The sequence below is a fragment of the Plectropomus leopardus genome, chromosome 17, assembly GCF_008729295.1.
Source record: "Plectropomus leopardus isolate mb chromosome 17, YSFRI_Pleo_2.0, whole genome shotgun sequence".
NCBI classification, from domain to species: Eukaryota; Metazoa; Chordata; class Actinopteri; order Perciformes; family Serranidae; genus Plectropomus; species Plectropomus leopardus.
The window spans coordinates 29,027,377-29,040,850 of NC_056479.1; the positions used below are offsets into that span (position 1 = coordinate 29,027,377).

General features: G+C 37.9%; 1 protein-coding gene across 1 annotated transcript in view; it reads left to right on the forward strand.

Moving 5' to 3' along the window:
* The first annotated feature begins 1,937 nt into the window (after positions 1-1,937).
* The window catches only part of LOC121956325 (phenylalanine--tRNA ligase alpha subunit-like), a 24,737-nt gene continuing 13,200 nt past the window's right edge, over positions 1,938-13,474 (forward strand). Inside the window, exons 1-7 of the mRNA XM_042504471.1 lie at positions 1,938-2,121; positions 8,013-8,112; positions 11,062-11,216; positions 11,390-11,513; positions 11,615-11,746; positions 12,360-12,401; positions 12,541-12,702. Coding sequence (XP_042360405.1) covers positions 2,081-2,121; positions 8,013-8,112; positions 11,062-11,216; positions 11,390-11,513; positions 11,615-11,746; positions 12,360-12,401; positions 12,541-12,702 — 756 coding nt within the window. The 5' untranslated portion in view covers positions 1,938-2,080. The remainder of the gene's footprint in view (positions 2,122-8,012; positions 8,113-11,061; positions 11,217-11,389; positions 11,514-11,614; positions 11,747-12,359; positions 12,402-12,540; positions 12,703-13,474) is intronic.

Here is a 13,474-nt window from a genome sequence, read left to right on the forward strand (position 1 = left end):
CGTCGCTCCTCACAGCTGTCGCCCAAATGTTGCTCCGAAAAATTAAGATAGTGACAGACGAAATACCGAACTCGAACCTTCAAAACCGCAATCCACAAACCCGGTGGGTGACGTCACGGTAGCTCTGTCCATCACTCTATCGTTCCCCGACCTCATTTTGAACCGCTGGGAGCATTTCCACCGACAAATAAATCGTTCCAGACCCCGAAAAATTAGTTTCCAAAAGTTTTCTTGGACCTGACGCGTTAAACTTAATGACATCAAAGCCAGACTAAAAAGTAAAGTCTTCAGTTTGCTTAAAAAAAAAAAAATCAATCCCCCTGCTGCCCTCATTATTTTATATTATCATTAACCAATCAATAGGAACAAATGATTTAATTTGTGTATTTCCCCTCCTTTTTATAATTCATACTTCGCTGACAGACCTTGTACTAACAAGATGGAAATTTGGTCGTCACGTCTCAATAAACAATCAGAGCCACGATGATCCTGCTGTGCTGCATCGAGAAACTCGTTCTGCTGCATTCCTCCACGATCATACGTGTGGAAACAGCGAGCATTTCATGATGCTCCGCCACGTCTGCTGCTGCATGCAGCGGATAACTGAGCCGTTCAGCTTTAGACGCAATCTGCAAAAAAACAAAAGAAAAATCAAACTTATCAAACATTTTAAAGTGCAAAATCAAGAAAATGATCAGAATCACAGTCAGAAATACTTTATTGGGGGATTACGGTTCGTTAGAGTCGCCCTGATGCCAGCATGCAGAATTATAGCAAACAGAAAATAAGAACCTGCACCAGAATATAAAAATATGAGATATAAAGAGCAGAAATACAGTAGAGTAAACAATTAGCACAGTAGGAAAATATTTAAATATTAATTAATAAAGTGAGTAAAAATGCTCAGTATCTAAGTGTAAAAATCCTAAATGTAAAATACCGTCATATCACATTATTCTTATTATAATTTAAGTTTTCGCAGATTAATGCTGATTGAGTGTGTAAAGTGTGTAAAATCTAAAACTGTAAACTGCCTTATGCCATAATGCAATGTGTCAAACTAGTATGTAAGTAAAAAAATATAAAAAACTAAATATATCAGTAATAACTTTATTTATATAGCACCTTTAAAAAACAGTTGTTTACAAAGACAAGAACTCAAAAAATAAAAAATAAACATCAACAAACAGAGAAAGGTCTAAAACAGTCAAACAAAAGTTCAACAAGAATAAAGCAAATAAAAGGAATAAAAGTAAATAAAATAATCACCAAAAATGCAGGTTAACTACAAAAAAAATTGCAATAAAAGACGATAAAAATAATATAAGTAATATAACAAGACAACATCATGTGTGCACAATGAACAAATACAAAATAAGCAGAGCAATGAGAATATATACAAAATATACAACATGTTGAATATGGCCTACATTCAAGAAATAAGGAATATTGCATACTTGAGTAATGCATAGAGGAATGATGTGGATGAAATATAAGTATTGCACAAAATATTGCAGTGAATACACTAATAAGAAAGAATTATTGCACCTTTAAGATAAGATAAGATAGAATAAGGTAGAACTTTATTAATCCTGAAGTACATTCTTGTGCCAGATTGGAGTACTACTGCACAAAAAAAGCCTTATTGCACATTTGAAGTAATAATACATAAATGCTGGAGTTTGATTGTAGGTGTGTGAAGTCTGCTGACTCTGTGTGTCTCTGAGGTGTTTTAAAATAATCTCACACTTGTTTTTTCTTTTCTTACATTTTTAAATTCTGCAAAAGCAGGTAAAAAGCTTCCTGACTGCAGGCTGCAGAGACTCAGTCAGTGTGTGAAGCTGCAGCGGTGAAACAGGTCCGCCCGGTCTGCTCCGCCCGGTCTGCTCCGCCCGGTCTGCTCCTCCGCTGCTGACTGACGACACACCTGCTGGTCTGGGAGGAGCTGAGACAGGTGGACGCTCCTTAACCGAGAGACACACCGAGAGACACACCGAGAGACACGCCGCGAGGAGGAGAGGAGCGCGAGGAAGCTGAAGACAGCCGCAGATTACAGCAGACGGACGGACAGCGTCCAGAGATGTCCAACAAAAAGGAAAACAGTCATGTCAAGATCACCAGGTGAGTTCAGCGTGTGTGCGTGCGTGCGTGCGTGCGTGCGTGTGTGTGTGTGTGTGTGTGCGCGCGCGCGTGTGTCAGGTTTCCTGGTCTTATGTTGATCTCGCTGCTGTCTCGCGCTGAGCTGAAATCTGCTTCCTGTCGCACGCAGTTTTCTGCCTTTTATGTTTATTATTATTTCCTCGAGTACTAAAGTGCAGCACAGGTGTCTCACACACACACACACACACACACACACACACGCACACACGCACGCACGCAGGGGTTTGTGTGGTCATGAAAAGCCTGGAAGAGCCATAGCATGGCCTGGAAAAGTTTTGGAGGACTAAATATACCGTGAAAGTTTTGGAAAAGTTAGGGTTTTTGTTTCACAAATGTGTGTAGTAACACCTGGTGTGTTCAAGGACTGTCAGTAATTTGAAAACCTAATGGTACACTCTGGTTTTGCAGTTTCTGGTGATAAATGGTGCAATTTAAAGTCATTAAAAAAGACAAAAACAAAATATGACTTCCAAACCTGCAAGGAAAGAAAATAAATCGCCAAAATTTGAAAATTACCAATTTTTTTTTTTAAAATCACAAATTTCAAAGAAGAAATAACGCCACTTTTTAAAAACTGTGTAAAAATCATCATAAAAAATCATCACCACGATTTAAAAAAAAAAAAGAAAAAAAGGCCTTTAGACAGTAAACATGCTGGTTGTCTTTAAAAAATGATCAAAAAATAAAAAACATCAGCAATTTCTGTCCAACAAAATCATCAGAAAATTTTTAAGATTTTTTTTCTTCAGTTCAGTTAAGATCAGACCAGTTAAAGAAAATAAAAGTCCTTTTAAAAATAAATGTTATTTATTTATTTTTTAAAGGAAACAAGACTTCGAAACCAGCAGATTATCTTTAAAAATCTGCAGTAAAATAACCTTAAAGGTTGCCTCCCCAGTGTATATAAGATAAGATAATAAGATCCTGTATATTCATTGGTAAAAAGTGCATAAAAAATGATCTGACTGCTGTTTTTCACTCATTCTCTGCGTAATAATCCCATTGATTACTTCACATGTTGGACATACTTCATCGAGTGTCCTCTCGTCTCCTCCCCTGACCTCTTTTCCTCAACATCACTTTTATTGGCGTCTTTGCTGAACGGGTGTTTCTTCGGAGTCGACTGACTCACTGATGCCTGTTGTCTCATTAGGCCGCTGCTCTGACTCATTAAGCTGACAGGTCAACAGTGCGCCTTCAGAGCTCTAACCCAGAAACGAAGGCGTGCAGGAGGTTGTTGTTGGAGGAACCGGTCGCCGGCTGTTTGATTAGAGGACTGATCGCTCCAGTTTTATGGAGAGACACATGGCAGTTAATGTGTGGACGACTGGAGAGATTGTGCAACCTCCACTCTGCTCCTCTCAAAGTGTTTATCTCTTACTGCTGCAGCAGAGGACACACACACACACATACATGTGGCGCTCCTTGGCAGCGGGCGTGGCATGCAGGTTGTTTGACAGAGGACAGGAAGGGCTGAGGGAGTGACAGGGCCGGTGTGTGTGTGTGTGTGTGTGTGTGTGTGTGTGTGTGTGTGTCAGAGACACTTGAGTCTGAATGGAAGTGTGTGAGTCAGTGTTGATGTGGTTGTGTTCGTGATTATGGCAAGAGGCCGATCTGTGCGTTTGTGTTGCTCTCGGGCACGAATGAAGACTTGGATCAATGACTTGTGACCATAAACCAGAGATGCTAAACTTACGGCCTGCGGTCCAAATCTGGCCCCTGACTGGGTACCGGTGGCCCCCCGATCATTCTCTAATTCATAATAGAAATAAAATACTTCACATTGGGAATTGTTTTTGTGCTTTTAGTACATAAAGTGTCAGAGTGAATAAAACTGCATCAAAATAGAGCTTGTTTATCAAAATAAACACCAATGGAGGATTCCCTGCACCCCCCAAAGAGGTCCTACCTAAGACCCCAGTTTCCTAAAATCCTAGAAATGTCCTGAAACGTCTTAAACTTTGGGAATTATCGTGAAATCCTAAACATCCTCAAATCGTAGAAACATCCTTAAAATCCTAGAATTTACTTAAAATCCCAGAAACTTATTCAAATTGTAGAAAAGGCCTAAAATCCTAGAAATGATCTAAAATCTTGTGTCTCTTGAAATGTCCTAGAATTCTGGAAACGTCCTAAAATTCAAGAATCACCTTCAAATCCTAGAAACGTGATGAAATCGTAGAAACATCCTTGAGTCTGAGAAACATCCTCAAATCTGAGAAATTTCCTAAAATCCAAGAAATGTCTTTAAATTCTAGAAATGTACTAAAACTCTTAAAACTTCCCTAAAATCTTAGAAATTGCTTAAAATCCTACAAACATCCTAAAATCTGTGTCAGTCTTGATTTGGGACTTGAGACTCTTTTGCAAAACGATTCAAATTGGTTTTTTTGGGGGTTTTTTTTGTTTATTTTTACTATTTTTGTGAAGTGTCCGAGTGAAACAACTTTTGGCCATAAAATGTTTTCTTTTGGCTCTTTGTCTCTGGACTGTAGTGGACCCCCTTTGACCGCCTGCCTCTTCTTTATCCTGACCGCCAACGGCCTGCTCAGGCAATATAAATTATATGCAAATTAATCACAAGTATTGATTATTGGGGTTAATTAACAGATGTTCAGAGAAGTCGCTGCTTTAAAAGTTTGACTGAATAACTGAGCGACTGCTGGACGGAGTCTGCAAAACCAAAGCTGTCGTTTCTGCGCGCTCCCATGAATAGTGGCGTTTGTTCTGTTGTTATTTTATGTTTTGCCTGTGGACACACGCGCACTTTATGCAAAAAAACTCGACAGAGTGGCATTCCTTCTTCTGGCATGTGACTTTTTCTGTATTTTATTTTGTAATAACCCCACACACTGTCAGTTTGAACTTTGCTTTTTTTCAGCTTCTTTCAGTGTGAAGACATTTGTAACTTTGCAAAGAAGCTTTCCAAACTCTGCAATCAGCGGAGGACGTGTTCACGTCCCATACTGAAGTAAAAGTACTGACGTTATTACAAGTAAAAGTCCTGCGTTGAAAATGTTACTTAGAATCAGAACTTTTATCACCAGATAGTTTCCACTTTGCTTTTTGGTGCATGAATGAAACAACAAAAACATATAAAGAAGAAAAAAATACCGCAAGACTCAAGAAATAAATACAGATAGAAAAGTTACAATAAAAATATGACAATAATACTTAAAAAGTACTAAAACATATGTGCAATATAGCTGTTCCAGAGTATTAAAGCTGTACGGCGGACGTGCAAAAATAACTAAAACGCTGTGGCAGCAGTGAAATATTTCCACACGGCACAAAAAACAAAATACTGTAAAACTTCGAGGAAAAACCGGGCTATTATATGCTTAAATCGCTGGACTCAACAGGTTTATATCTGAGACATAAAACTGCTCAGCAAAGATGGGAAATACAGTCAAATAATTTATTTAGCCGTTTCAAACCTGGGTGAAATTGCTTTATTTATTTATAATTTTTCTATTCATTCATTTATTTATTTATTTTAAAAGCATGGAAGGAAGTTAATGAGCAACAAAAGATGAAATGACAAGAAATTTACCTGAATATTAGCCAAAACCTTAAAAAACAAACAAAGTTAAAAAAATATGAAGGGAGAAATTACCTGAAAAAAAATGTTAAGATATATTTTTATGATAATTGTGAATATAGCTCAGTGGACATTTTTCCTTGGCTTTTAAAAATAGTCTTCTAAATCTTTTTTTGCGTCTCTCTTGTTTACCGTCCCGGTAAAATCATCTTCTTTGGTGCTCACAGTTTCCGTTAAATCAACCACATAATTGAAGTGTGGAGAAGAGTGTCACATGTCCATACTGACAAAAATTTAAACAGATATTTATTTGTACGTGTGATCTAAGCAGCTAACTGACGTTATCTCCAGCAGGTCGCCAACAACGCGGTTTTCTACGTCCAAAGAACTTCTATAAAAATGTATTTGTCAAAATGTTTGGCAACACGGGGATAATAAAAGGGACTGGGCTTATCGCTGAAGTTTTACAGTACTCGAGTAAAGTAAGCTACCTGAAATGAATAAAGATAATGATTAAAAGGTTACGCTCCACCACTGGGAGCAATAAAAACGACAGCAGGAAGTACTCCGCCTGCTGCGAGCCATAATGTCTGACTACAACTGTCACAGCTCCTCAGTGACTCAGATCACCGGATCAGAGCTGAACGTAGTGCGACACGTTCGGCTCAGCAGGAATGTCTTCATTACAAACCGACGGCATTCCTGCCCCCCGACTCCTCCTCTCCTCGCCGTCCCCTCGGGTGCCAATCTGGGTGTGTCAGAATAAATAGTTGGCGTTGGTATCACAGCGGAGCAGGAATGACAGAACAAACACGCGTAGAGCACAAACAGGTCCGCAGAGAGCGTTCATCAGCGACACGCCACTGAGGAACTGTGTCAGACAGGTGAAGGAGTCGTCTTTGTTCATTCACACCTGGAACATTAACCTCAGTGGCCCGAGGAGGAACTTAACTGTTAAGTCAAGAAGCACAAGCAGCTCTTTTAATATGGCCGTACAATGCAAACCCGGTCGTGGGAAAAAACTACTTTTATGCTTGAAGGGACAGTTCAGCGCCAAAAAGAGAACACATATTTCTCCTCTTAGCTGCAGCACTATTTATCGGTCTAAATAGTTTTGGTGTGAGCTGCTGAGTTTTGGAGATATCGGCTGTAGAAATGTCTGCTTTCTCTCTAGTATGTAACGCAAAATAACCAAAGAGAGACGCATAGTGACTACAAAGGGAACAAAAACTACTAAAAAAGGACACCGAACAACCACAAAGTGGCTACAAAGAGACACAAAATGACTACAAAAAGATGCAAAATGACTATAAAGAGAAGCAAAACTACAACAAAGAGACACAAAACCACTTCGGAAAAGACGCAAAATGACAAGAAATAGAAAGAAAACAATTACAACTGACGCCAAATGTCTCCAAAAGGACGCAAAACATCCACAAAGAGATGCATAATGACTACAAAGGGAACCAAAACCACTGAAAAGAGACACAAAATGACGCAAAACTATAACAGAGATGCAAAAATGGCTACAAAGATACAACAAATGACTACCACGAGATGCAAAGAGAAACTAAACAACCACAAACAGAAGCAAAATTATCACAAAGAGACACAAAACCACTACAAGAAAAACAAAATGACCACAGCATCAAAAAAACTACAGAAAGATGCAAAACTATCACAAAGAGACACAAAATCACTATAAAGGGACACAAAATGACAAGAGAAACAAAATGACTACAAAAGGATGCAAAACAAGCACAAGGACATGCAAAGTGACAACAAAAGGAACCAAAATCACCAAAAAGATGCAAAACAATAACTAACAATAACGTCCTAAAATCCTAGAAAACGTGATCGTACTAAACTAACGGCCCACGGTCCAAATCTGTCCCCTGATTCTCTAATTCATAATAAAAATGAAATAATCACATTGGGAATTAATTTTGTACTTTTAGTACACGTAAAGTGCCAGAGTGAAAAAACAGCGTCTTGTTTATTAAAAATCAAAGTGCCGATGGAGGATCCTCTGCAGCCCCAGACAGACGTCCTACCTAAGACCCCAGTTTCCTAAAATCCTAGAAATGTCCTGAAACCAAGAAACGTCTCAAAATTTGGGAAATATAATAAAATCCTAAACATCCTCAAATTGTAGAAACCTCCTTAAAATCCTAGAAATGTGCTAGAATTCAAGAAATGTCCTAAAATCCCAGAAATGTCCTAAAAAAAGATCTTTCTTTCTTTGAATGACCGGAGACGATGTCCTTGTTTCGGACGATGTTGACCTTCGTCTCTCGGTGTTTGTTCGCAGGAGTCAGGCCAACGACCTGGCTGTGGTGATCTCTCGCATGCAGGCGAAAGCAGACCAGGTGGAGAAGAACATCCTGGCGTCAGAGAAGCTGCTGGACGCGGTAAGAAATCCACACTCACAAAATAAAGACCGCATGAAAACCGGCTTTATTTAACCCTTTGAAACCTGAGCACACTGGCTGGATTTCTGTCAAAAACATGAAATGAGGGCAACAAGCAACTTAAGAGGAAATGTCCGAGAAATTAGCAAAACATGACTTGAAAAAGAAAATTACTTAAAAATTAGCAAAAGAAAAGTAAAATAAGAAAATGTGCAAAAAAAGTAAGTATATATTTTTAATATCTTTTTTTTCTGTAATATAATTTCAAATGTATGATTAAGAGAATTATACATGTATCTTTTTCAACATTTTTCTCTATTTAAAAAAAATATCTAATAATATCTACCAATCCTGCTCAGCTACGTTTAAAATCATGCTTTCGTCACCTTTTTATTTTTTATTTTTTGCCGTTCGTGGGACATTTCATGCCAAGTCGCTCTGTATGTTTTTTCCCATTTTTGGAAGGAATTAATCAAATTTTATTAAGTTTCAAAAAACAAACAAACCAGGTGTTGATCCAGATGCTAAAGGGTTAATGGTTGGAAGCAGTTACTGGATCAGTTTTGAACCATAAAATCTCAACAAAAAGGGTTAATAATGTGTCATCTCTGTATGGACACACCATGAGGCACGTTCAGTCTCAGAGCGTTTTTTTTGCTGTGGTTTCTGCATCGAACGAATGAATGAATAATTTTATTTCGGTTTCACGCGTCACGAGAAACAGATTGTTTCACACATTTCTTTCAATCGATTAACTGAGAAAGTAAAACTGCAGCCTGTTTTATCAAAGAAAACCCCGAAAAACAGCAACACCAAAGAAGCAAAACTAAAGAATTATTACAAAAAACATTATATTCTAAACTGTAATCCTCAGTTATTTCACACTATAATCAGTCATTAATTATTTAACACTATAATAAGTTTTGCATTATAATCTGTAATCATTTAGCATTTTAAGGCGTTTTAAAAACTCAACAGAAAACAGCAGTTTCAACTCAGCAACAAGTCCGTTCCATAATTTCACTCCCAGAAACTGAAAGACATCTATATTTAACATTCGTTCTCACTTTACACGTTATTTTTTTTTAACGGACAACACTCTTAAATTATAATTCCCTTTTCTCAGTTGAAAAAATGGCGAAAACAGACTTTTGTTTACAACTCGAAAATGTATTTCCAATGTTTTTAAATGCACAATGTCTGTAAATGAACATCTTTCTTTTATACGACTTTGAGTTTTTTTTTTCTATTTGAACTGAGCTGAACCCCGACGTATTAAAAGTCTGTGCACCGGCGTAACACGGCAGTGTTTTCACCACCGTTTACTGAGAAAAAAACGATTTGCTGCGTTTTTTCAGGGCTATTTTCTCTCATGTTTTGGAGCCCATGTTGGTTTTTTTTGCACAATCTCTTTTTTTCTCTTTAATTTGATTAAATAAACATCGCAGGGAGTTGGTCTCTCCATGCAAATTAAGTGGTAATAAAAGAAGCTTTGGAGAGAAAACCACCAGAACTAATATCATGACATTAGTCAGCGCGTTCAGCACGCCAAACCACCTAAAAGAAAAACTTCACCTCAAAATAAGCATTTGTGTTGTATCAGTTACTCACCCTCTGTTAGGCTGAATTTTTGCCTCCACAGTGAACGAAGAATCCAAAAAGATAAATTTTCTAAAACCTTTAAAACCTGAGCGAATTGCCCGATTTCCTCTTTAACTTGACAAGAAATTCGCAAAAAATAAGCAAGTAATTAATAAAAAAGTTACAATAAAATAGCTCGACAGATGTAATAAAAAAATCCAAACACAACAAAACAAACAAACAAGGAAATGACCTGAAAAGGAATATATAATGAAATGTAAATGATGTAAAAAAATATGAAAATTCAAATGTATAATTATAATAATTTGTAGCACTTTATACTAAACAATTTTTTGTATCATTTATAGTAGTAAAATAATTTGCTAATAATTGTCTCTCTCTTTACTTTCTTTGAAATAATGATAATAATAATAATAATGATAATAAAATAATAATAATAATAAATTTATTATAATAATAATAATATTTGCAACTTATTTTCAGGTCATTTTTTGCTGCCATTTCCAAATGTTTGGATTTTCGGGGTATCTCTTGCCAAGTTGCTTATTGTCTGAAAATCACACAAATCTTCTCAGGTTCAAAGGTTAAATTCTTGTGAAAGTTACCTTAATGCCACCCAAGAGAACTCATGTCAATCCAGGTTTCAAAGGGTTAACTCATACCACCAGATGTTTCTGTATTGTAAAAGTTATTTTTTAAAAATGCAACATAGAAAAAGATGTGAGGTGTTTATTTTCTGTAAAATTGTTGGTAACTTTGAATTTGGACAATGTGAGGCTTCATGATACGGTCCCCTTGTGTTTTTCATCTGCAGCATCTTTTTTTAAGAATATAGTCGAGGCGAGGATAAAAAAAATAAAACACATTCACATTGTCACATTTTTCCAGTCATAAGCTCAGTGCTTCACAAACATGCAATTTATCCAAAAAAGTTAAAATTCAAAACACTTCTGTCTATGCATGCGTTTGCCCAGAAACGTTAATCTGCTGTGCAGGAGGCTGTTTGTACTGATGTGTTTTAAATTTCAATGTTTTAGCAAAAATACATGGCCCCCTTTACTTAAATTCATAATGAATGTTTGCCTTTTTTGGATTCTTCGTTTAAAATGTGGAGACATGCAAGAAAAAACAAAGTTTCCTTCACAGTTTCTGCACAGCACACGGTGAATAATTGAATACAGATCATCATTTTGAAGGTGACGTTTTCCTTCAAATGGGTCATAATTCAACAAAACTTTGAGATTTTCTTCAAGCTCAGAAACGTGATTAAAAAAGCAGAGTGTTTTAAACTTCGGGGATCAAAAACATCAGTCTGACAAACACGATGTCCTCTGTGTGTTTGCACAGGACACAGAGCGTGATAGGAAGAAGCAGCCTCTGATCCACCAGAAGGAGAACGCAAACAACCTGGGTGAGGCCGAGGGGCTGCTGAAGGACCTCTTCATGGACGTTGACAAGGCCAAGCGGCTGCACCACCCGCAGGCCAAAGAGATCGAGAGAGAGTGAGTTCATGCTGGGGTGTCACAGATAGACCGACGCAGGCATGCATGCCGACTGACACGCCTAAAACTCGATGTGTCACATACCATCAAGACATGCCCGCCACAAAGTGTCATTTCCCCATTCCCATTACTTAACGATGATTAAGACTCTCCTGTGCTCTCTTCATTTTCAGTGTTAAAAACCTCCATGATCGCTGGGTGAAGGACTGCGGCGTCTACAGGGAGCTGTACTCCCGACCGCTAGTTCTGGACCCCAAACAAAAGATCGACTGGGGTCCTCTGCTGGATGAAAAACTGGTTGGTTCAAGCTTCGCCAGTCTTGGCTTTTGGTCCCTAAACATCCTTGTGGTTATTAGGAGTAACAGGTTGAGCAGTTCTCTGATTTGTGGCATTTTCAGAAACAGCTGAATGCAGACGGATACGGCCCCAACCTGACGGATTTAGAGAAGCAGATAGCAGCACATAACATCCTGCACCAGGAGATCGAGGCCTACAGCGACCAGCTGCAGCCCAGCACCACCACTTCACCGGTAACTGCACAAAACAACACGTATATGCACTCTGCGGGACCAGGGTGGACTATTGAAGGGGCCCATGGGGTCAAACCCAGGGGCCCAAAATTTCAGGGCTCCCCTGGCCTTCACCTGGAAATGTCACCCCAAATAACTAAGTATAGACCAGGATGATTGGCAAAAAAATTACAAAGAGATACAAGAGAATCACAAGGAGATGTTCAATAATTACAAAAAGACACAAAAAGACCACAAAGAGACACAAAAAGACCACAAAGAAACACATAGGGACTAAAAAAAGCTATTAAAATGACAACAGAGAGAGACAAAATGACTATGAAGAAACACAGAATGAAGAGACACAAAATAACTGCGTAGAGACGATGAACACGGTCACAAACAACAACACTGGAAAACAAAATGACCACAGAGAGAAATAAAATGACTACAAAGAGATGGAAAATGACCATGAAGAGAGACAGAATTACTACAAATAGACACAAAAGAATAAAAAAATATGCAAAATTACTACAAAGAGACAAAATGATTCCAAAGAGACACGAAAAGACCACAATGAGACGACATGCGGGATGATTCATTTACCTTTTTTCTTCTCCATCTTTGTCCGCAGGAGCAGTACAGCGCCCTCAAAGAGAAATATGCCAAACTTTATGTGAGTTTTTTTCTTGCACTTGTGGACTTTTAGGGCTCAGCGTGTGACTCGTGCTGTTTGAGGGAGTTCAGTTAAGTTCAAAGGGACGTGTGTGTGTGTGTAATGTGTGTACCTTGCGTGCACGTTGTGTGTTCTGCAGGAGAGCTCCCAGCGGAGACGAGCAAACCTGGCCTCTCTGTACGAGTACGTGCAGGGCTGCAGTAAGGAGCTGGTCTACCTGTCGGGCCAGCAGGAGAGGATCCTCCAGAGAGACTGGAGCGACCGCATGGCCGACCCCCGAGGCGTCCGCATGGAGTACGAGGTGAGGGGGTGGTGATGTCAGTATTGACTCATTTTAACTTTCAGACTCTTTGTGTCGTCTTGTGATTAGAGGGCGGAGAGGTTTGAGGAAAAAAAAAAACATTAAAACTTTGTTTGTTAGTTTGCCTTCAAGCAAAAGTCCTGCAGGGGCCAGTTCTACCAGCCCGGGACCGGACTGGTGGAACCAGTACGGTGCAAACTTAACCGCTGGGAGAATCTGAATACTTGAAACACTAAGTCATGTGTCCCACGCATCACTTTTTGGGGTGTTTAATTATTCCCTTTTCTTTTAAAATAAGACTTTTCTGTATTGGTACTTTGGCAGCAAGTTTAATAAACATTAATGTCATTTTCTTCTTTTTTTTATATAGTTTTATTTCTCTTTGTACTTTTTTTTTTACTCCATTACATTTTTACTTTACAAATTAAGATTTTTTTGCATTAAAAACACACTGTGAGTAAATAAAATAAGATGTTTTGATGTAAATTAAATAAAATTTTGGGGATGTTTTTATATTTTTTTGACTTGGGTACTTTACTATTTAAATACGCATTCAAGTCATTTTCTAATTTAATTTTCTAATTTTTGTAATATTTCTTTTTTCATTTTCCTTTTTTTAAAAAATATTTTTGAGTGTTTTCTTAAAATATTTTTCCGAATTGAGTTATTTGGCAACCGTTTAAATAAACATTCAAGTCGTTTTATTATTTGTTTTTATTATTAGTACTATGAAAACTACTTTACTAAACATTTAAGTCTTTTTTAAAAACAC